Raw genomic sequence first — 24,100 nt, 5'->3', positions numbered from 1 at the left:
TTGTCCTCTGGCTCATTTGTTTTTGTTGGGATGGTAAACGTCAACCTCCATGGTAATTAAAATATCTGTGTTTTAGAAGTGAAAACGATGCAGCCATTGTTCCCCTTTGTGCATTTAACACTCGTCCACAACCCAGTGAATGAGAAGAAATAGTATCATGACCAAGGAGGGCTGGTAGAAATACACAAGCAGGGCTCAGTCCTCTCTTTCTTTTTACAATAAAAGTGAGATGAAATGCTTCCTCTAACATTTACTCCCTTTACTTTCTGAAGTCCTTAAGAAACCCATTTTCTTAAACCATACGTTTGAAAATGCTACACAGGAAATATGTATTATTATAAAGTTGCATAAAGGAAATCTGAGGAGACAAATGGAGGCGTTTGTGCTCTTTGGATTGGGGTGGTATTTAAATCTACAGTAATGGCTCACATTATATCCTGTTTACTTCAGCTAAGGTCACATCTCCTCTCACACCATCACTTTAAATATGATCAGCAGTGCAAAGCAGCACTGCGACACTTCACTTCACTGCCTATACAATTATGCAATCTGCCTATAGAGCAATCTATTCTGACAGTAATTGACCGGAGAAAATAAAAGCGGTGTAATCACAGCCTCTAATGTTGCTCTGCAAGTTGTTTTGATCCCACTTTAATTTATTTAATCAACAAACTAGACCTGGTATTGTGCTCCCAGCTTGGATTCCCCATGAGCTAGGAGCGCTGATTGTGTTCCCTGCATCCTGGGATAGTGGGGTTATATCTGCCCGCAGTGATCATAACTAAGGCCTGTGGCTTGAAATAGTCAAAATGCATTTATTAATCAAAAGTGAGAAACACCGATAGCATCCAAAAGAGTTTCATGGAAACTAAATCAAAGAATTATAATAATAAAAAAAAAAAAAGGATTAATAATTGTTTTGCTATCTACAGGATCCTGCAGTCGGTGGATATGTGGACTATCACTGATTGACTGGTATATGACAGTGTTGGGCAGCCTTAAAGTCTTTATATGTGATTTTTCACACTTAAATGTAGAAATCAAGTATCTCCTCTGAAAATAACTCTGTGAGTCATGACTGTCTACAATGGGTGTAACACCCGAGTCCCACTGTCTGTGATGTTTTCAGAGTTTTCAGAGTCCTATCTTCAGTTTGTTTACATCGCCGGGACAGCCGGCTGACTCCTCCCCTCGTGTATAAAAGTTGTTTAATTGAGGGACTAGAGAAAAGAAGAATAACATACTGTACTCACTGCTTAACTGTGTTTCTAGATCACGCTCATTTCAGGTAAATTTACATGCAGTGTGAAGATACCAGCATAATAAAGATCGCTAGCATTAGCATGCTAACACAACAATGCACCGCACGTTGTTTTGGTTCATGCTGGAGCTCAAGGGCGACATCTGCTGGATCAAAAAATCCCATATAAAGCCTTTAAATAGTATACATAAGCCAAGCGGCAACCTCCGGTGTGGAAAAATGAAACCAATGAGGAAGTGCAAAATCCTGCATTGTGTCGAGTGTTCAGAAAAGTCACTTTGTAGACTATGCAGTGGAAATGATCAGAAAGTGGCTCTAATTACTGGCTCTAGTAGACCCAGTTTGCAGTACTTAGAAGGCTGTTGTATTTTTGGTTTCCACATGCTGTAAGTGAACAAGCAGAAAAGGTAAGAATTGTTCAAATGAGCAGATGTCTGTGAACAAGTGCCTTTTTTTGACGTTGAGTGCAGTGTTTCTGAGAAGCATATAATGGAGCTTTTACTGCAACCTTGTAACCATATTGATTTATATTTAGAGTCGTATGCCTGTGGTCATACATTCATTGAGTTCATCCCCGGTGTATTGCTAGAATTAAATCACGAGTCGTTTTGGTGCTCTCCTGTTGTTGGGCCTGTACCACTGGGCCACTCCCCCACATCAGTGGACGAGTAAAGGGATTACATCCTCTAAAATGACATCTTCTCTCCGATACAGAGATTGAGGAAATCCTGTTTGCCGCACCTTAACAAGGTCTTCATTGGAGGACTGTAACTGCACTAAGCATGAAAAAGGCCAGCGACCGGCTCCATTCGTCTCTATAGAAGGCACTTTGACAGATACAGAGATTGAAGAAATCAGGTTTACTGTACCTTCACAATGTCTTCATTAGAGGACTTGCACTGCACAAAGGCTGAGACATCAGTGACAGCTCCGTTCATCTCTATGGAAACCATTTTGACAGGAATGGCCACCGTGCGTCCAGTCAGGATGGCCGTGTTGATGATCTCGGTGTCCTGTGGAGAGAGAAAAACCAGACATGATATTAAGGACACAGCAAGAGGTAGGGAGTGATATTCCTTGACATTTCATCAGCACTACTGATGTCCAGATTTAACGCCATTACTGGAAGCTCCCGCGGCTCATAGGTTGATACTCTCAGCGGCACACGGAAAACTCATTTTACTTTGACAACTTGCATTGGATTTCATCAACTGAGATTTCCATTTCAAGCGTTCTGATGTCCCAGTGAGCAACTGGAAGTAGCTCCAAATTGGGAGGGAAAAGGATGGAAATGAAAGAAAAGTGATCATCATAACCTTCTAGTCATTTTAGGAAGCGTATGCTTTGATGAGTTCCTGGCAAGTAGATCACAGCATCAGGCCCAGATTTCAGACTACATTGAAGAGATTGTAAACATGATCTGATGTAGGTTTCCATTGGACAACTTTAGGCAGAGCTCAGATATGACTTGGATGTTGAAAGAGATGACATTTGTAAGAGCAGAATTCTACTGTGGGATGGAGGCGTCTTAGCAACAACGTTAAGTACCAAATACCAGGAACAAATCCCTGAAGTGAAGCTGTCACCATGTTTGTGTAAGAGCAAAGTGTGATGTTAATAAGTGGGAGGATGACAACCAAGCTGAAACCTCTGGTGAGGAAACTGAAACCGATGAGGAAGTGCAAAAAAAATGCAGTTCATTGAGTGTCCACTTGAGGCTGCCTCCAAAAGCCAAGGAATCCCGAGGGAGGCTATTTTAAATGCCAATTTTTACAGCAACATGTTTACAGCCTGGTGCAAACTGAGAATTTGGTATCAATTTGTAATTTTTATATCAATTGGAGTTTTTTATAATTTATCCGTTTGGATTTGATTAAAGCTCCAGTGAGGAGGGAGGCCTGGGTTCGCTTCCACCCGTGGCCTCTTTCCGCATGTCATTCCCCGCTCTCTCTCCCTGGTTTCCGACTCTATCCACAGTCCTATCTCTGCATTAAAGGCACAAAAAGCCCAAAAATAAATATTTAAAAAAAAAAAAAAAGCTCCAGTGAGGAGCTTTGGGGTTGTGTTGATGTTGTGTTGATGTTGGCGCCCCCATGTGGACAATGTAGGACGATTGCTCTCTTTCCTGATCTTGAACTGTCAATTTTTAGGAAGTGTTGTTATAAAAAAAAAAACCTCATCCTTCTTGTTTAACCCAAAACTCACAATGAATCTGTATGATTGAAGTCTGCGCATTTTAGTATTAAAAAGGAATCAAACTGTCTTACTCAATAACATTGAGTTGTACTCAGTGATAAAATGAATCCTTTCATTCAGATAAACAAGAGGGGCTGCCTTCAGCTCATTTGCTTTTTTTATTTTGCATGCACTGGAAAGCAAACGACCAATTAAAATACACACACTTGGCCTTCAGTTAATGTTTGAACATTTATTTCCAAGGCAGATGATGTTGTCTGCAAAGGGGCAACAAGTTTGTTCTTTTGTGGCGTGCAAGTAGCCCAGGAGAGATTAAGCTCATGCAAATCTCACGATTTCACAAACGGTATATTCAAATTTTAGCCAGATACTTATCTATGTATCTTTCAGTCTTAATAAGGGTACAAAGTCTCAAACTGTACTCTCCTTTAAGGTCTCCATGGCTTCCTAGATAACAGCAAGACCCTCAGTTGTTCACTCAATGAGATATGATGCACAGAGTCAGCATTGACTTTTGTCAAGGTCTCAATCCTCTGTCACCTTAAGCAAATAACAAAAGTATTTAGTAGTAAAGTGTCCTTAGGGAAGACGCTGAACTTCACCTCTGTGAGTGACTGATGTAGAGAGGATGTAAAAGTATTTTAAGAAACATTTGCCTTATCTTATGGGGTAAATGGTTTTGAGGTCAAACACCTCGTACAAACAGACATGGTCGATATCAGAAATACATAAAGAAGAAAGAGTGAGCATGAGAGCAAAAACATGAGAAACCTCCATGTGAAGATAAATCTATTCTGATATAAATAGTAATAAGAGAGGCAATAACCACGGAGAGTAATTTACCACAGAGGTAAGATATTGTTTGTTGTTCAGCCATTGCAAACTTCTTTTATTTCAGTGTCTTCCACAGACTTTTCCAAATGGCTTACACTGGAAGAAAATGAACTCCCAAAGCCACTATAGATTTATTTTGGGGGGATTTTAGGCTTTATTTTGGAGGCTAGTGGTTATAGAGTAGGATAGGCGCAGGGTGGATTTGAACCTTGGACCTCTCTGCATGTTTTGAGGTCTACAGCCTCTGTACATTGGGCGAATCGGCAGAACAGCTAGGCCTTCTGCGCCCAACCATCGGCATAATTTTGTGTTCCATGTAAAAAAAGTTCCACCATTAAAGGAATGAAATGAAATCGACTTCTGCAATGTTTTCACAGCACCTGACTGTATTGTCCTGATGTGCCCACTTCTTAAGATCTGCTAACAGTTAACTATTACGATTAAGATTTTATTGAAGCCTCAGAAATATGACATTTTCCCTCATTGACAAAACTGACTAAATAGAAAAAGTACAATGAAAACAAACCAAGAAAAGATGATTAACAGTTTGCACCATGTGGGGAAGTGGTTTTGAGCACATTGTCTTAATCTGTACAAAAGAAAAGAGAGCATCAATCTTGAGTGTGTAGTCAATAAACCAACGGCTTATCCTGTGGATTCTATATAAACTAAAATGTAATCATTAAATGACCTATATACATCGTCTTTGCCCTTTTTAAGCCAGGTTCATGTGAGTACTTAAATTTCAGGATCAGCATGTGAAACTAACATGTATAGATGATCATTTTTTTCTTGCAAAGATAAACTTCTGGAGTAATCCCAGATCCTCCCAGAAGTATGAGGATTATCAAGGCAGATCGAGGAGGATTTAAAGAGTCACAGATGAAGAAGGGACAGTAGGCTGAGGTGATTTTGTTTTTAGCTTAAGATTCATACATGACTCTTGAATTAATGATTATGACTGGAATTACACGGGGAGGGGATTTGGTGGCATTGTGTAAAGTCAGTAGTCTTCCTGATCATAATCAGTTCTTTCATTTTCAATATCTTGGGAATAAAAGGTTGAATGAAGGCAAACAGAAAATAAAAGAAGACCACTTCCCTGCATTGTATCTTAACTGAAATGAGCCTTGTAAACTAATGCTTTGTCAGATATTCCTTTGTTAATCAACCCCTGCTTCGGCTTCAATAGATCGATGTTTAAGTCCACAGAGCTCAGCTTCTTGTATTGAGAATCAATATAATTCATGACCTCACCGCAGCAGTCACAGTGCAAACTACACACTTAAACAACACTGGGAAGATCAAGATATATTGATTCTATATTTGAGAAAGGTGACATCACTTTAGCAGATGGGGGATCCAGCCTAGAGTAGGTTAACAACACATTCGAGCTGTCAAATAATCAATTGCTATATTTCAGTAGTTAGGAATTTTACATTTCAAAACACTGTTTAGCTCCATATTATAACTGTAGAGCAATTCCTACCAGTGTCTTTATTTAAGAATAACATCAATGTACTTGTACTAGGCTCTGCGTCCAGGGAGCGACAGATAACAAGTAAAACAAGTCTAAATGAAGGATTTAAAAACTGTAACATGCATTTCACACTTTATATTCTGGAAAAGAAAATACAATTTTTGCTACAAAACAATCATCGCTCTGATGATCAAACGGATGGCACCATTCTTTGTTTTGTAAATCCTTTGAAAATGGTGCCCTTTCAATCAGTGTAACATCGAAAAAAAATCAGATTTGTTTCAGGTTTTCTCAGATGCAATTTCAACCCATTAATCAAAACTATCTAAACCTGCAGCGCGAGCAGCTCTGTTTTCTTTTGTTATTGAGTTTATTAAACATGGCCAATTTATGGGAAGGGAAGCGCAGCAGACCTCTGTGGATAATTGTCTGGACTCCGGTGTGAGATCCTAATTGAAAGACATCCTCCCCGAGCTCTCCTTGCTGTTTTGGCATCTGGTAGGTATTACACTACCCCAGATACTTTTACAATTGCATGTGTGCTGCTTTGGGAGCACTAATTATGCTTACCTGTAATCGGCCTGGTACAGAAATCAGTCGCAGAGCTATCATTTCATGTAATTGCTATGTTTGTAGCGAAGCACCAAAACAGTTATTAGATACTCCGTTAAATGGGAATACATAAATGTTGTAATTTAAGTGTCATACTAAATGAGATTGGCTTGTTTTGGCTGTATTGGATGTTTTCACAATACAGTCGAAGTAAAGCACGTATGTGTGACGTTAGCTCGCCTATAATTAATGATTTTTTTCCAAACAATTAATAGTTGACTCATCTCAACATAATGATGACTAAAATACAGAACAGGAAAATAATGCTTAACCAAGTTTATTTCTTTTTGCGTTTTACCCGGCCTTTTCATACAAGCACTCCTGAAAAATTCTAGACAATTTCAAAACAGGCCCCTTGAAATCATCCTGAGTTCACATATTCACCTCACAGCGGGAGGCTTCTAAAGTTGAAGGATTGGGGGAGGAGGGTCGACGGAGGCAGTACATGACGTAATAGTGACAACCATAAATGTTGCCTTTATATCAAGGTCAACTTGTGATTGGACGTATTGGCAGTATCAACGAATGAGTGGTTAATAAAATGTCGAGCAGAGAGGAGAATGAAGCGGTTTTATTAAGGACAAGGAGGCTCCAGCTGGTTGCCAAACGGTAGCGTGACCTAGAGGTCATCACCCCCGCCCGCTCGCTTGCTTGCATTGAATTTTTCAGAACATTTTCTGCTGCGTTCTCACACCGTCTTAACCGACTTTATGAAGGAAACTTTACCGGCGGTTTGGCAGGAAAAAGTTCCAATACGGTCTTATATAGTAATAATAATATAATAATAAAGTTTATTTATTGAGCACTTCTCAAAACCAATGTCACAAAGTGCTTTAAAGAAAAAAGAAGAAGGCCTTATGATAAAAATGTGTTTTTAAAAGAAGATACTGATGTAGCTAGTCTGACTTAAAAAATGTGTCTGTTTGCGTTCACACATGCAGCTCAGCCTGAAAATATCAGGACGTTTCCAGGAGTTTTGTGCACAAGTGACAAAGGCTTAAGATACCCATCAGAAAATATTGCTCAAATTTCCTTTTAGTTGCAATTTGCATCTTTTTTAAAAAAAAAAAAATTCTTGGCGCTAAAAGTTAAAATTCGTCTTCATTCTAGGTCGGACAGTTTACTTTGTCAACGTTCCAACTTTATTCTGAAAATGTAAAATGACCAAATCAATAACTGTGGGATACAATGACCCAATGAGCGGGCGGGATATGCTCACTCATAGTTTGGATTACACTATGAAATGGAAAATGCCCTCCACAGTGAGTAGTGTGTGATTTCAGACACAGCCACTGTTTGTATATCTAATTGAATACATAATGAATGACTCATACAGGGGAGTCATGTCACCCCTGTTACACGTCTTCATCATGCCCGTCTGACGGCTCACCTGTCGACCACGCAGACAAAACACAATCTGTTTCAATCACATCACTGCTCCGCGCTCGTGTAACATTTTGGGTTAAGATGTCTGTGTGCATGTTTGAGCAATCTCAGTCCAAATGTTCCCAAGGTTTTTACAACTGTTTCTCCTTTTGTTCTGTGTTTACAGAGCGCAGACGGCAATTTGCCTCGATGTTATTGTCATCCAAAATGTATTCCATCACAGCGGAAACCTTGTTGGAAATTACCCACAGGGTCCTGCCTCAGCGAGCACTAAACTCGAGGTTACTTAGCGTGCGAGGCTTACAAATGCTAAGTACAACATTGTGCTCGATGTGCATAAACACATACATGTGAATACTGTAATGCGTGACTTCAACCTGCGAGGTTTGTGCAACACAAAACATCATTTCTTATTTAACATCTGGAAGCTTCCGTGGCACAGAGCAGCTAATGGAGGTTGTATGGCTTCTCCAACCTGCTCTGTATCATCTTTCCTGTTTCCTTGCCTCCCTCAGCGTTATACGAGTGCCCTGTGAACGAGGGCGGCTATGGCTGTGTGTTAATCGTGGCCTAAACTGTGTAATAAGCCTCGGGGTTGATTTAACCTTCCATCTCCTTTTTTTCACATTGTAAATTCACTAGTGATTCTGCCCCCTTTTCCTTCCTCCTTCCTCCTCTTATCTGCAGTAGGTCAACTGGAGCTGGCACACAATCTGTGCTCTGCCAACCATGAAAACTCTTCTTCGTTCTCCTTACTGTCGCTTTATCAGCTCTTCTTTCTCCATTTTCTCTCCACTCGACCCTGAGTCAACAGTAACAACAGGGGTCCACCCTGTTTCTTTTTAAAGCAAAATGCATTGTGTTTGTATTTTAGAGACACAAGGAACCTCCCACTGCTTCATATCAGCACTTTTCGAAAAAGTGCTGATCTGTTTCTCCAAGCTGTCAGTGGGTGTATGACACCAGCTGGAAGGTGCCCGTTGCTTTGCATCTGCTAAAAAATATGAAGCTGAAGGATGTCCAAGCACACAGAAAGTCTTTTGTTTCACTATAAAGAACCTTTTTTTTTTTTCTTTCTTGGCAAGTGCACCTTTTGACCTGATTCATTTCTGTGTTATAATCTATCATTCCCAGACCACAGCAAGCCCAGACAGCTCATCGAGCACTTGAGACACACACCGGTTGATTAGATGAATACACAGCGGCCCCCCACTCGCTGTGCTAATAACAGCATATTCTGGTGTTGAACATGAAAACATCACTTTAGCACTTCAGCGCTGCATTGTGAAGGACCTGAGATAAGCACCTGCTGCAGGGTCAGACTCAGACTTAGCATTTATAGCCTGAACAGCAGTAATTACCGTTCCTCCATGTAACAATCAATCACAGTCATAAATGCATTCACATTACTCTAAAATAGCCTGAAGGGAGGTTTCAAAGCACAACATGCAGGCAAGGTTAAACATAACTGGCATGTTCATAACAATAGGTAATCACAAACCCAACCGTAGTCACTCTTAATCTTCTCCCTCCCTCGAGCTGAGATATTCTTAACTCTGGAGTCACTCATCACTTCAGGGATGAAGAGGTTTGTTATTCACTGAGATGTGTTGCTTCAGTAATACACATTTAAAACTTTTATGATAATCAAAGGAAAACAACGATGTGAACAAAAGATGAACTATATACTCAGAAGAAGGCGTGAATGCATACTATTCTCCTAACCCGATGGTGAGGTATAAATGTGTCCTCATTCAGTTTGTATGATCTCACTCAAAAAAAAAAAAAACTTTGCCCAAGGTAAAAATGTGAAACGTGAAGTAATTCCAGTGGTCAAAACGATGTTTAGTCAGATCCTCAGATACACAAAGTACTCATCAGACAACAGGAGAGCGGCCTTTAAACACTTGAATCAAGTGGTCAAACCAACAATGAGTGAATGTGCAGTGATTCCAAACTTTCTTGAGAAATAAGCCCTTTACAAAATGCGGCTCTGCAATGTAGCTCCACAGTTTCACCATCACTACGTCTTTGTAATTTGAGTAGTCAGAAGACTAGAAAAGTGCTCTGCAAGCTCAAGTCCATTTACCATTTACATGTATTTTAAATTCCAGTTGAAGTCAGACTAACACGTCCTTTGGATCCCTTAATAAAGTCGCTCATTGGGAGCTGAACACTGTGTGGACCTTTGTGTAATTTGTTTGGATGTGCGCACACTAGTTTCTCACAATCGTTGACCTGACCATCAACCCCACTGCAATCCAAGGCGGACCAAATGTCTCACATAGCATCTCCAAATGATCTCACAATCACTCATTGTACGCTCATTATACTGCATTACATTCTGCAGGTATGAGTAGGAACTGTGATTGAAAGAATCTATTTCAGTTTATTGTTGTGATTCAAATTTAGCCGATTAGGATCATTAGAGTAAACATTCAGATTGTACATCAGATATACCTTCACTGAAGACACCATCCCATTAGCTCTTCATCAACCTGTCGTCGTGTCCCGTTCGCTCTGATAAAACTCCCTGTTTTCACTTCATCAATCATGTTTCTCTTAGTGTCGCCATTGTGTTCCTGGTGGGGGAACTGGAACGTCCACCTTCTTCTTTTGATATGATTTACAATCCAATTAGTGCACACAACTGGAATGATGGATTAAACCGCAACTTTCAAGGCACCACAGGACCTATACCTGCAGGACTTCTCCCTCAGATGTGATAATCAATAGATGCTGTCGGATGGGAAAAGTTTTTATAGACTCAAAAGATTCCACCAGAAGCCAGAATCCCCATTTCACTGAGCCGTCTGACAACTCAGAGACAGAGAGAGAGTAACGAGCAGCTGGGGTTGATCTGAGATGGTCCAAAATTTAGTGTTGAAGTGAATTGTGACTGTTTGTTTCGCTGCACATGTTGACGATACTCGAGAGACTAATTGGAAGCACGGACAGAAATCAGAGGGAGTGAAATCTTTCTGAACTGATTGAGCCTGACGGAGGTTAGTCCTCGTATGTCCTCGTATGTTAGATACGGCCACCAGGGGGCTCTCAATCAATACTACAATAACAAAAGCTGATGGGGAATCATGTGAGTACGCCCTGCTACTCCCCCACCCCCGATAAAAACGAAGTCTGACACCGTAGTCATGACGACCGGGCGAAACCGACCTGAGGAAGAGAATGTATTTACAGACGAGCTAATGTAGCCGAGTATCATTTGCGTAACGTTTTTTATCACAGCAGCACATACAGCAACAGTACGGCAGCTTTCGGCAGCAATTCCTGCTTCATTGTGTAACATCTGGTGTTTCCACGGCAACCATAAACAATCTGTCCGTCATGGCGGTTCTGTAATGGCGGCCTCCTTTACAAGACTCGTCCCATTACTGCTATAAAATTAAAGATTTCTCTGGCTTTGATAACTGTTGTAAATATTAGAGGTAATGTAAGTACTTAATTTCAGTGTCAACATTTTCATAAAATTCTGCAGATTGTACGTTTAAGCAGCAACAACACCTGCTTCCTTTTTGGTATTTACATGAGTCTTCCTGTGCTTAATGATGGCAGCTAAAGAGCATTTACACAAAGACCCGACTACTGAGTGATGGAGTGCAGAGGGGGGAAGATGTGGATAGAAACAGCAGAGCACAGTTCCTGCCATCAACCTTCAGAGTGTTCGTTTTTAACAAGGGGGAAGTCAAACAGGCAGAAATCTAAATCTGCAGCGCAACTGAACACATCTGGCAACAAGACGCACGCTAATCCCAAATTACAAGGGGAGCAGAGATATTAAGTAAACCTTCTGTTACAACAGATGTGCGGCGTGCAAAGTCTCAACAGCAGCTCAGGTGTATTTAATGGAGCTTGAGGTGACGAACAGTTTTAATTATGGTAATATAACAGACAACCCAAACCCTACTGCTCTGCCGACAGTCTGCTGAATATATACTGTAAATCAGATAAATAGACCAAGTATTGGTAAATGGTTGAAAAGATCACCTATTCCATCAAGGGGAAGCCAGAAATATTTGGAAAAATATGGGGTTCTTTTCTTAACTATTTAGAAGTTACAGATCTGAAAAACACACTGGATCACCGAAATGATTCTGGAAACGACTGATTAAATGTTGCTCTGCTAGGGAAAGAATGGAAGCCTTGTTATTCACAGATTGCATGATCAGATGGAAAAGACACTGACACAATTCAATTTTTATTATCTATTTATATAATTTTTTTCCTATGATTTTATTTGTAATTATTAATTATCTGATTAATTATTATCATCATTTTTCTTTATTAATATTTATTTTTATATATATTTTCCCCTCTTTTTAAGATAATGTACTTTTATGCTATTTTGTTTATTTCTATCTATTATGACTGCGTTATCCATATCTTGAAAATGAATAAAGAAATTGTTTTTGAAAAAATCTGATATGTATCGACTTCGACACACGACCTGCACCCAGTCGTCTATTTCATACAAACTTTCAGTGAGTACATAACACGACTTCTTCTGTTTATTCTTTGTTTTACTCAAAAAATCAAACAAAGGGACACCAGCAGAAAAGAAGTAAGCAGGCAAGGCATCGCTAAATGAACTCTTGCTTGATTCATTTCCCTTTGTTCCCATAATCTGTTTACTAGCAGCACTAATTGCCACCTTTCATGAGGCAGCGAGAGGAGCTCCGATTATAAGAGTAATAGACACTTAAGTGTTCTGGGATTGGTTTACTTTCTTAACAATCAGCGAGTCAATGCAAACAGAGAGAAGGTGTTGATGAGACTTGATTGTGTGGACCTGCCTGTCTGCGGACGATATTTACCTTTATAAAAGTGAAGTCTGTCATGAAGTTTTTTTACATTTTTAAAGTGACAGTTTCAGTGTTGAAACAAATGTGGAGTCGATAGAAATGTTTGCTGCAACTTGTAAACAAAACATTCAAATCAAGCCCCTCCTCCTGGGCTCATCGCCACCAGAACAGGCTTAGCATGTTTGTTTTTCTGCATGTACCTACACGGCCAGCTACCTGAGAACATTACATTTGTTCTAATGGAAAAGCCGATAGTTTAGGAAGCTAGCGCTCGCAAACCGGCGGTGTTTGCCGCCTGCTGTCCAACAAAAGGTTGACCAACTCAGCGTTGTGAAAGCCAACCCAAGGAGCACCCCTCGTTTTTGAAGCTTTATGTCCGTTGCTAGGCCTACATCCACAATATTTGCTGGCTTAAATTGGTGTCCAATCACTGAATTGTATCTACTATTGTATCTATTGTATCTACCCATTCACTCCCCACCCAGAAAGCCCCAAGTCATCAAAAACATAAAATTGATCGAAATCCAGTCAGAGGACAGGGTCTCTGCAGACACAGTCATTGTATGACATGTATGGAGGCCCAGAAGTGATGATAGAACAGCTTTACTTCAGTATAAGTCTATATTTTACATTATAGAAAAAAGAACTGACTCCATCTTCAACACATGTTTATGTCATTCCCGGGATTGAATAGCCTGGAAAGCTCTTTCCCCAACAATCTGCACAAACCCAAACAGGTTCTTGAGCTCTGTAGAAGTCCTGAGCTGATCCATGCATTTTTTGAAGGACCATTAACTCATGTTTATTGTTTGCTCTAGGTATGCCAGCTGCCTAACACACCCCAACCTTTATATCATTTTGCTTTATGCCTACCAGCGTAGGAGAAGTGTGCTCTGTGCAGATGTGTAGAGAAGTGAAAACCCTGCACATTTGTGCACACACTTATCTATATCAGTCTTGGCCAATATTGTATTTGAGCACAACTGAGTCATTGTCATTTTCATGACGACATTTCAAATTATGACCAGATAACAATGGCACAATGTGGCCACACATACAGAAGGTAGTTAGGAGTTTTAAGTACAAGGCCTCCAGAGCAAAATGTGTCATTCCACTTTCTGACAACTTACTCATTGTCTTTCTTACATTTAAAATGTAACAAGTAAAGAAAGTTAAAATAAACATCCCAACATAAGAAGCCATTACACTTCTGGGATCAAATGTATTCAACCAAGACTAACATGATTAAGAGCCGGTGCTGAGTGTCAGAAATTGGGGGAAATGTCAATGAAAGCCCAGGATACAAGGTTCCTAAAGGGACATGGACTGAAAAAAGGTGGCCACCAGAAAGGCCCTGTTTCCACTAAGCAGTCCAGTTTGGTTCAGTACAGTTTGGTACAGTTGTGCACGGTAAACCCTGAACTTGTTTACATTTTCCACAGCCAACCGTGCCCTTATTTGGTAAGCGGTGTGTAAGCCAGATGGAGATCGACGCGTCAGCTATGTAATAGTGTGACATCATAGCAGCCCAACACTGTGTATTCATTAAGTTAAACGTTTAAGAAGAAGAACAGGGACACAGTAAACAAAGGGACCCTTTAGGGTTGGATCGGTACCCTTGGCACCCCAACAGAAGGGTACCAAAAAAGTAGGACGGTACAGATCCCATATTTTGGTACCATTCCCAACTTTTGACGGTGGAAACGCCAATAAATGGGTACCATAACAAACCAAACCGAACCGGACCGCTTGGTGGAAACAAGGCTAAAATCACTTGTGCACACGAGAAAGTTTTGGTACATAAAAGAAACAATTGCCTACATTCATGAAACTCTTTGAGAAATCCCGGCTCCCATAGACAACAAAACACCATCAAGCTCATCTTTGAGACAGAATGGAAGACACTCTCTGGTTCACATTCAATACTTTCCATGAGCACTGGAATCTTTCTCGTGCTCATCACGGCATAGTTTATAGTGTGTACGAGTTCGATTTTCCATGTGTACCCTGAAACTTCTGTTTTTTTTCTAAATGTTCCTGCCCATGTCCCCTTAGGGGCTCCGTATGAGGATATTACCCTCAGTTGTCTTGTTTTGTCCATAACACAGAATTATTCAGATAACTGCCATAGAGGAGAAAAGAAAGCCGAACATCATTCTCTCAGAAGCTGGAAGATGAGACTCGAGCTCAAAGGGTCAAATGAAACATTTAAATAGTTCTCAGTTTATCTGGAAGTTGACAGAGATATGAAGTTACAGAAACAGGACAGTAGCATGTCCTGTTTAACATTTGATTATAAAAAACAGAAAGGTCCGCACATTGTTCAGCTTCCATTGGTTATTTTTATTCAAACAGGCCTGAGGAAGATATCGTAGATTGAAACGTCGCCCTGTTGAAATAAAATGTCCAGTGGGATCTGAACAGTGTGCAGACCTTTCTCTTTATTCTGCAGTTTATCCTGCACTTGAATGCACTGTGCCTGGATGTCCTCACACTTGTTTTTCCCTTTCTGATTTATTCTTCTACTCACCATAGCCAGAGGGATGATGGCCTGAATGTCTCGCTGCACAACCGTCAGCTCTGTCACAACCTTTTCTGAGTCCGGAGGCGGGTTCTGCCCCTTGTAGTCGATGTTCCAGTTGATCCGTCTGGTCACCGAGAGGCTGGTGAAGTTCTCCATCTCGAAGTCCAACTGCATCACCTCCACATTCCCCAACACCTCCCTGCAGGACCACAAAAAACAGAGCCGACATTAAACATACAGCAACGTATTCACAGAACTGTGAAATGTGGCAATGCATTTGTTTCTGTTCATGAAGTCGTTGACAGGAGAGTTTGTAGGGATTAAGGATGTCATCTTTTCTGCAGTTATTTAAAAAGTTTCCCTGAAGTTTCCCTTGAGTAAAAGAAAAAAGTGATGTGGACAATCGTCATCAACTGAGTGAGATGATAAAGGTAGCTTACTATCTGATCAGACATTAAGGAAACATGCTATGTTGAAGTGCTGGCTTCTCTGACAACAATGCAGCAGCCAGTATGTCCTCCTTCTAACTTTAGATTCTGCTCCTGAATGCTCTGCATTTGATTGGACCAGAGAAGTAAGGAACTCACAGGCGGCCATTTTGAATACTTCGATGACGCAGAAACGTGGTAAAACCAGGATACAGATGTGATCACTATCAGGTCAAAGCGCAGAAAAAAGTGACAGCGTCCTTATTAAACAGTTCGATAGCACCTTATTTTAAAATGTTGGCTAAACAGTTGAAGTTTTTCGGTGCCATCAAAGCTAGGTACATCCTTCATGACGAAGACACAAGGAAACAAAGCGCTAATGGAAACTGGTTTACACTTTGATAACACAACGTCATTCCCATTGACGTTAGCTGGCGGCTAACGACGTATCGCACTGTGAAGTATGTACACAGCCAGCAAAAGAAAACACAAACAGCCAATATGGCTCACTACTGTCAATTTTAAAACGGGTTTAGTTCAATTATGGACGTCCTGAAATGTTCTATAAACCCTTCTCTGAAAATGTGTTTTCACATAAATCTCTCACTTGGGTTAACTCTTCACATCAGAGACGCTGCTTGTCAACAGGCAAGGCAGGCAACTGCTTGGGGCCCCAGGCCAGTAGGGGGCCCCCTGAGGTCTGACAAACTTTAAACCAAAGCAGTGGCTCAAAATGGGCACATTTTTCAATGACAGTAGGACACCTCCATAAAGGGGGCCCCATCCGACAGCACTCACTCTGGTTGTGCTGCTAAGTGTTGCATGCATTATTTCTGTGGAAACTAAAGTTTGTCAATGAAAGTCACCGAATGGAAAATGAAGAGGAAGTATCTATCGGGGAGTGAAAACAAAAAGAGGAAGAAAGAGGAAGAGGAGGAAGCATCGGGACACGTTGGTTGGAGGGGCCCCCAATTATTATTTTGCCTGGGGTCCTTATGGAGTCTAGAATTGCCACTAGTCAGGAAATTCTGACTTGCAGATTCATCTGGAAGAATTAATTAAGTTTTCTAATCACTTGACAGCTCTACTTACGCTACAAAAACATCACCTACAGTAAGTGTACATACAGTATGCAGTTTGTGACCTTCAGGTAATATAGCCCCATGCAGCTCTTTTGCCTTGCACTGAAATAACAGGTAGAGCCTAATGGATGGTGACAAAGTCTAATGATAAAGATCGATCCTGGTATTCTTGAATTTATTTAAGATGAAGGGCCCAGAGAGGATGTTAGAATAAAAGCCAATGTCCTTCTCTTGGCTTCCTGTCGAGGAAAATCAATGCTGTGCATTCAGCAAGGCTCACACAAGTTGTCAGCCATGTTCATTGAAATCGGCCCAATCATCATGCTTCGTTCAGACATGCATTCAGTCTGAATAGTACAGTTCTTCAATTTCCGGAATGACAAAAGCCAATGTCTTTGTGCTCTTAAAGGTCACAAGGTTCTGTTTACAAAGTAAAGCTGGATGACTGGCTTCTTTTTTAAATGATACCGTGTTTCAGTCACATAAATGTCCGTATTGGTATTCAGGTGTTATTGTCAACACCGACCCTTTAAACGGCCAGTCTGCCGGTGCTATTAGTGCTTTGGGTCAATATGATTTTGTCGCCCCTGCTATTTTTATAAGCACTTTCAGTTCACACTGCTCTTGATGAAATTAAGTCAAGGTGAGGCAGCTGAAACTCCGCTAAAGTTTATAACAACATGAGTCATGCCCCTCAGGTTTTATTTTAATCCTCTAGTGCCATAATCTTTTTTATAAGATGTTTTTTTTTTGTTGTTCTGGTTAAGAAGCGCTGAAGAGAAATGTTTCTTCCCTAAACTGAAAGGATTTTTTTAGGTTTCTTGAATTAGTTCTTCAATCTAACAAACTACTCCATCAAAGCACCAAACTAATACATGTCTGCATATGATTTTTCATGTCTGAGATCAGTCTTAGACATCTTCTGGAAAGGACTCTCAGGACTCTTTGTATTTCATGTTTTTTTTTCAATTTAGTTTTATATACTTTATTAATCCCTGAGGGGAAATTCTGGTTTATACTCTGTTATTAAAATACATGCTTCATGTGCTGCACTGTGTTCCCAACCCAGGTCCCCAAAGACTGAGCTACTGCCGCCCCCACAGGTTGTCGAATTAACTTTATTCTGTTAAATCAATTTTAAAAAGGCCAATTTGAGTGAGTCTGGAGACAAATCCGGGGGGAAAACTGAAACTAGCCAAGCTGCAGATTCTGTTTATAGTTATGATGCTGATTAATGGGAGGATATTGGCTTCATTTATGGCGACAGAGACACGCTGTCCATAGATATATACCGTCAGTGGTATCACTGTTTTTCTTTTTCTACCAAACCATCCTGCCGAGCATTCATTCTTGTTATTTCTGTGTGGTATAAGTCACACCATCTGGTTTGGAAAAGGTTGTCCAAACAGCGATCACACTTTTCTCCCCCAAAGCTATTTGCCTGAGCTAAAGCTCATTTTTTGGGTTGGTTTTGGTGCAGCAGATAGAGTTTCCTGCACGACTCGTCCTCTGATTTTTCAATGTGCTAAACTGAAAGCAAACACTCCAACATTAGCCTCATTCACTTTTATTTCTTCCATACTGTATGTTTCCACTTTTGCACAAGGCCATTGTGAAAAGGAACGTCACTTGAGCGGATAAAGAAGTGACAGCTCTCTAACTTGAATGGAGTCATCACACGCATGAATGAATCACTGATTGTCTGAATAAAACCTGTGAAAGGTCTCGTCAATAAACAATCACTGCTCATTAATCTTGCTTCTTCTTGTATCTTAAGGTCTGAGTGAGGAGCTGGTGCAAGGAGATTGCAAATTTTGGTTCAGCGCCTGACTTTCCAACGCCTGTGATTGCGGCCGCTTCAGAACAATCGATATCTTTAGTAGGTAATCTGGTAGTTCTGGAGGCTACACATGATTACTTGAGTATTCTCTCTTTAGATTCTCCCTGTAGTGCAGGGATCACAGGGTTACTTTCACTAACATGTCAGTGATGTACAGATGATAACAGCCCCTCCAGTTATGAAAATCCGGCTCGTTGGTGCTTGTAATCCATAGGTTCAACAAGCCTAACCTGAAACTGTCTCACTGGTGGTGAAGGGGCAAATTAAATCTCCCTCCATCCGTGACAAGAATCGCCCCACCCCATACCGCACCTACGACTGACAGTGATATGCTCGCCCGCCTTCCCTCCACAACCGCAGAGACCCTGTCCCACCGTTCAGTCTGAAAGCCTTTTTAATGAAAGCTGGATCAAACTCGGCCGTTTCGAGCCTCCGCCCACAAAAGAAAGTGTTCCTCTCAGGAACACCGTGATGAGATCTCAGCCTATTTGACTCAACATCACTCACTGAAAACAAACAACCCCCCATCTGTATGTGACACACTAAAGCTGTCATCAATACGGCCCCGCTGCAGTGAGCACATACACAGACCGCTCGATACCGAGTAGACCGCCGCCCCGCCGGAGGGAAAGGAGAAATGATGTTCACGTCGCACTGATTTGGGTTTAGAGGGCAGAGCTGTTTTATCAGAGCAAGGAGTAAATTGGAAAAACATTTAAGTGAAAGCAGCAGCTTTCCAGTCACAGAACTGCAGTTACTTTTCAGATTTTTTGGTTTTGAGATGTGGCTAAAAAAAAGAAAAGCACTTTGTAGGAAATCTCACATGGCTTAGGTTCTTTCTCTCGACGTCATCTATTCATGTGTTTTGACTACATTGAGCAGCAGTGCAGGCAACATATCTCCATTTAAATCTGTGTCCCCTAAATGCATCATTAACAGCTCTCAGGACCTCCAGGTCTAAAAGTTGAAGCCAAGGAGGAGTGCATTGAAGCCTGCGTTCTGTCTAATGGCCAGCAGAGGGCAACTCATCTTGTTGGTTTAGTTTATTGGTTTGCAGGTTTTATATTCATACTATTGATCAGAATCAGACTCAGAAATACTCAGAGGGAAATTTGATCGTTACAGTTGCTCCGAAATATACAGTATAGCAGTAGAAATATAGTAATGAAAATATTCATCAAATAGAATAGGAATGTAAGTAAGATATCAATAATAGGTACAAGAAATATTTACACGAATAAGAGTCAGATGGAATATATACACACATTAATATATTGCACTTTGTTATCATGAGACATATTATTCTTATTATTATATTGCAGTTTTAATAAATTATGAGTTATGGTGGAGGTTACAGTTTTTCAGTTATTTATTTTCATTTTTTAAATTAAAAAAAATATATATATTATTATTTTTTTTTTAAATTTTATTTTGTGTGTGATGTGGTACATTATTGGTGTAATTAATTAGATAATTATTATTTTATATTATATTATATGATATAGGCTACTATTTTATAATTAATACCTATTAAATTGAGTTAAAAGGGGTAAGATTAGATAGGTTTTAACTTCTTCCTACTCCTTTTCGGGCATGTGAGATCGAATGAAGGCTATGTATTTATTTGATTTGTTTTCTTCATATTTTTAATTACAGCATTTCTTTTTTTTTTCCATGTTCGAAATAAAGAAATCAAATCAATTGTCTTTTTTGCCCAGGAAGGTTCCTTACTGAATGAAATGACCTGGAAGCATCTAAGTGGCGGACATGATAAGAGCTGCTCCAATTCTCCAAAAGCAAAGGAAAGGTGGGTCAATGCTTCCTTTATAACCTCCTTTAGCATAGGATACACTGGACCATCCTTTACTTAAGGAGATGAGATAATGCCGTCCCACAATTCCTTGCCGCGCAAAATATTTAAAGCAACTCGCTCATCCGACCATTCCTGAAAAGCCAGATGATGTTTTCTTCAACATATTTAATTCCCTTAAGAATGCTTTTTTATTAAGTAAGTGTTTATCCACCCTCCCATTCCTCTTTAGCTCCGCCTCCTGGGCGAAGGCCAAAAAGCCGAAGCTACGAAACTAGAGTCCAGAAACCAATGGGTGACATCATCGTGGCTGAATCCACTTCTTATGAGGAAGTCTGATCTGCGACTATATGAAAGATCATCTTTTTTCTTAAATTAGTGTTTTTCTCTTCGCTGCTCTAGTAGCTCTTGTGTAACACTTTTTCTTTTCTTATTACAGTTCCCTGAAGAAATCTCACCAGAATTAAAGGGTGACCTTTACGTCAAAATACTAAATTATGTATGTGTTAGCTAATTAATGTCACTAGATGTCTAGTTCCTAAAAAAAATGTGGATTCCAGAGGGAAATGTCTCGTGGATCTCTCCTGCACTTTGTTCTCCTTTGTCTTCCATTATTGAAATTAACAATGGAAATCAGCGGTATTATTCAAGACACCTTTCAGCTTTGATCGCAACAAACAGGAACAACACACTGAACATTTTTACATAATGCATTTTAAAAGACGTAATGGGCAGTGAAAACTTAAGATGAGTGTCTTCATAGCGGAGAGGAGGAGAGAAGAGGGGGAGGCAAACGTGGCTGAACAAAGTCCAGCCTCTTTCCCTTTAAGTTAACGATGTGCCGTCTGTACAGCACAAAGTGTATGTTTAAAAGTTGTAGCTTTGAGAGGTTTTTTCAGGACTCGGGGGAGGATTTCATTCTTTGATCAGAGGGTCTGTTTGAACTGATTAACAGGGAGAGATCGTCGGATCAAAGCACTTCAGGGCAGGAGAAGAGGAGAGATGGTGAACAGAGGGAGTGGACCATGCTTATGTCGACGCTGTCAAGTCTAGAGCTCTTCAGTTTGTGACTCCGAGTTTAACGAGCAGCTAGAGAAATGTAAAGGGACATTCTGCAGAAATAAAAGCGGGAAGAAGTCACCGTTAGCCTAGCTTAGCATAAGGACAGGAAGCAGGTGGAAATGGCTAGCCTGGCTCTGTACGAATGAAAACGTAACTCAAAGCATCTTTAAAGTCGGTCTTCATTCCCAAGATGTCAAAGAACAATCCTTTAACATCCCGCCTGGGGTCTCATGTAGGGGTCAATCAATCACTATTTGTATAGCGCCAATTCATAACAAGTGTTATCTCGAGATGCTTTACAAAAGAGCATATGGGAGAAGATGCAGGAAGGATTTCTTCTTTGTATTCCTCGCGTTCCTGTTGTCCACAGTTCCTCCCCGCTGAGGTGGAGGTTGGAGCAGGAAGTGCAGTAATGAGGACGTTGGTGGTTGTGGGGACGACACAGTCCGATGGTGGAGTCTGAGCGTCAGGGGCGTCAGGTGGTAGTCGTGTCAGATCACCTCGCTTAAGTTTGGGGGATGTAACTAAGCAACTTATTTCAAAGCCGATTAAACGTTAATTTAAATTCAGACTATAGTCTTGGGTTTAGAAAACACTCAACTGAGCACAATTTATTTAAGAATTGTCTGCTTGCAGCGACGGATAGCCAAGCGGTTATATCGCGCACCCTTTGTACATCAGCTATATTCCTCATCGCAGCGACCATGAGTTGATCATAAAGAGCTGGGTCTTTAGCTTTTTCTTAAAGGTGCAGAGGGACTCTGCAGATCGAATGGTGTTTGAAAGTTCGAACCACCACCGGGGGGCGACAGAGGAGAAGAGTCTAGTCAGAGACTTAGGACCCTGTAGTGAAGGTTGGATCAGACGCCTTTCATTGGCAGAGCGTGGGGGGGGGGGGGGGGGGGGGGGAGTGTAGACCTGGATGTTTTACTGCACTCGTTTTTTGTGAGCGCTCGATCTCGGCTGTTTCTCACTTCAACCCTCGCACCAAAAAAAAGAAGAAAAAAGAACCATTGTAATAAAACAATCGTCTGTTTCTGCTGTCCGGTCTGTGTCAGTGGAACTATCGCAGCATTTTTCCAGAACATTATTCATTTGAAACCCATTGACCGCGATCAATAACGCATCGCTTCATGCGGCGTTATCAACGAGCTGCTGTCAGAACGGGACCGCCACTGATGGAGGGCAACAGAAGAACAAATATCTAGAATGAATCCAGCACTGACTAAAGTGAGATCTGATAAAGAGAGAGAGAGAGTCTGAGATGAGAAGAGAATATTAAAAAAGAGAGCAAAGCGATGAAGAGATCAACAATACGGCCCTGGAGGGAAAACACTGTCACCCCACTTCCTCAGTTTCAGGTAATTTTGAGTAAACAAAACCAGATGTTCAAACAGAACAGGCACTCAGATGTATTCACAATTAGATGCAAAGTGGGGCTTTGGCTTGTGTGCATGTGTGTGTGTGTGTGTGTGTGTATGTGTGTGAGGATGGATTTTAAATACTAAGCAGTTACTAGTTTGCTGCTTAAATCTCGCACAAAAAGACAAATGAATGTGAACAATTATTGAACTTAGAAAACATATTAAAGCTCTCCTTATTACTGCGCTGCAGTGGATAATTAGGGGAGGAATTGTCGGGAGAATTTCATGTGTTTTTGGGCTCATTATTGTAAAGTCTGTGAGTTTCAGGAGGCTGCTGCTGCTGCACAGTTTTGTCCTACAGTCAGAGCTCATCAGACAACAAGAAGGAAAACCAGGGTTGGGAAAAACTCTCCTGGTAAAACAAAGAAGATTTAATCAAAAGTACGCCACGGGGAATGTACAGGTAGCTGCTGAAAAGTCAGGTAACAAAAACTTCTCACTGTATTTATTCTGAACCCTTTTCTAAATTCATGCAACATTCTTCTTTTTTTTTTTTTTTTTTTTTTTAAGAGTTAAAGGCAGGGTTGGTCATTTTCAAAAACTAGCATGATTTTGAAAGTAGCATTCCCTCAGTGCTCCGTCTGCACCTCCTCCCCTCTGTGCTCCCTCTTAAGCCACGCCCCCTCACTTACATGCACGAGCGCCTTTACTCCAGAAGTGGACCTCAGCTCATCTCTGTCATTGTGTAGAAACTACGTCGTCTCATGTCTCATTCAGCGGTCAGTAAACTCTCAGTATAAACTCCTAAAGTCATCGGTGACGAGCTTTGAGTGTAGAGAGCGAGCAGGGAGACAGGGAGGCGTCTGATTGGTTCATCAGATTGGTACCTCGTGGCAGACATTGGTTGAAGTTTTTACAGACTTACAAACTGATACAGATGATGGATTTTCTTTGTTCCTTTTTCAGAGAACATGAGTTATTAATGTCTGTCAGGACCTAAAGACAATTTACACCAGAATCTTTAAAAAGTGGATCTGAAGGAAAACACCAACCCTGACTTTAAAATGCGAAAGAGGGAATTCAAATATGTTTGACTTCCTGTGATCTGACCTTGCAATTGCAACCAAATTGGAAGAAAATACACAGCAGTGCAATATTTTTTTTTGCATATAAAAGTCCATTTGCTCCTGGACTCACAGGCTCAGACAGATAATAGAGAACTAAAATATGTGAAGTAAAAGTCAGTCCCGACAAGAAGGAAATAGCAATTCTAATATTCGGGAGCACATCCCACATCGCAAATTACCATGGCGATATCATTCTGGGAATTGATTACTAAATCTTCCTGACACGCTGATCCAATCTGACACCAATAATGACTTCATGCAGGCGTCCAAACAA

The 24,100-nt window shown here is 40.7% G+C and overlaps 1 protein-coding gene across 2 annotated transcripts in view; it reads right to left on the bottom strand.

Annotated features, from left to right (window-relative positions):
• The window catches only part of tmem132e (transmembrane protein 132E), a 449,773-nt gene that overhangs the window by 47,307 nt on the left and 378,366 nt on the right, over positions 1-24,100 (bottom strand). For both annotated transcript variants that reach the window (XM_065962848.1, XM_065962847.1), the window contains exons 4-5: positions 15,120-15,312; positions 2,131-2,274 (exon numbers count right to left, since the gene is read on the bottom strand). In XM_065962848.1, coding sequence (XP_065818920.1) covers positions 2,131-2,274; positions 15,120-15,312 — 337 coding nt within the window. The remainder of the gene's footprint in view (positions 1-2,130; positions 2,275-15,119; positions 15,313-24,100) is intronic.

The sequence above is a fragment of the Labrus bergylta genome, chromosome 14, assembly GCF_963930695.1.
Source record: "Labrus bergylta chromosome 14, fLabBer1.1, whole genome shotgun sequence".
Classification (NCBI taxonomy): domain Eukaryota; kingdom Metazoa; phylum Chordata; class Actinopteri; order Labriformes; family Labridae; genus Labrus; species Labrus bergylta.
This window is presented reverse-complemented; position numbering and strand designations above follow the sequence as displayed.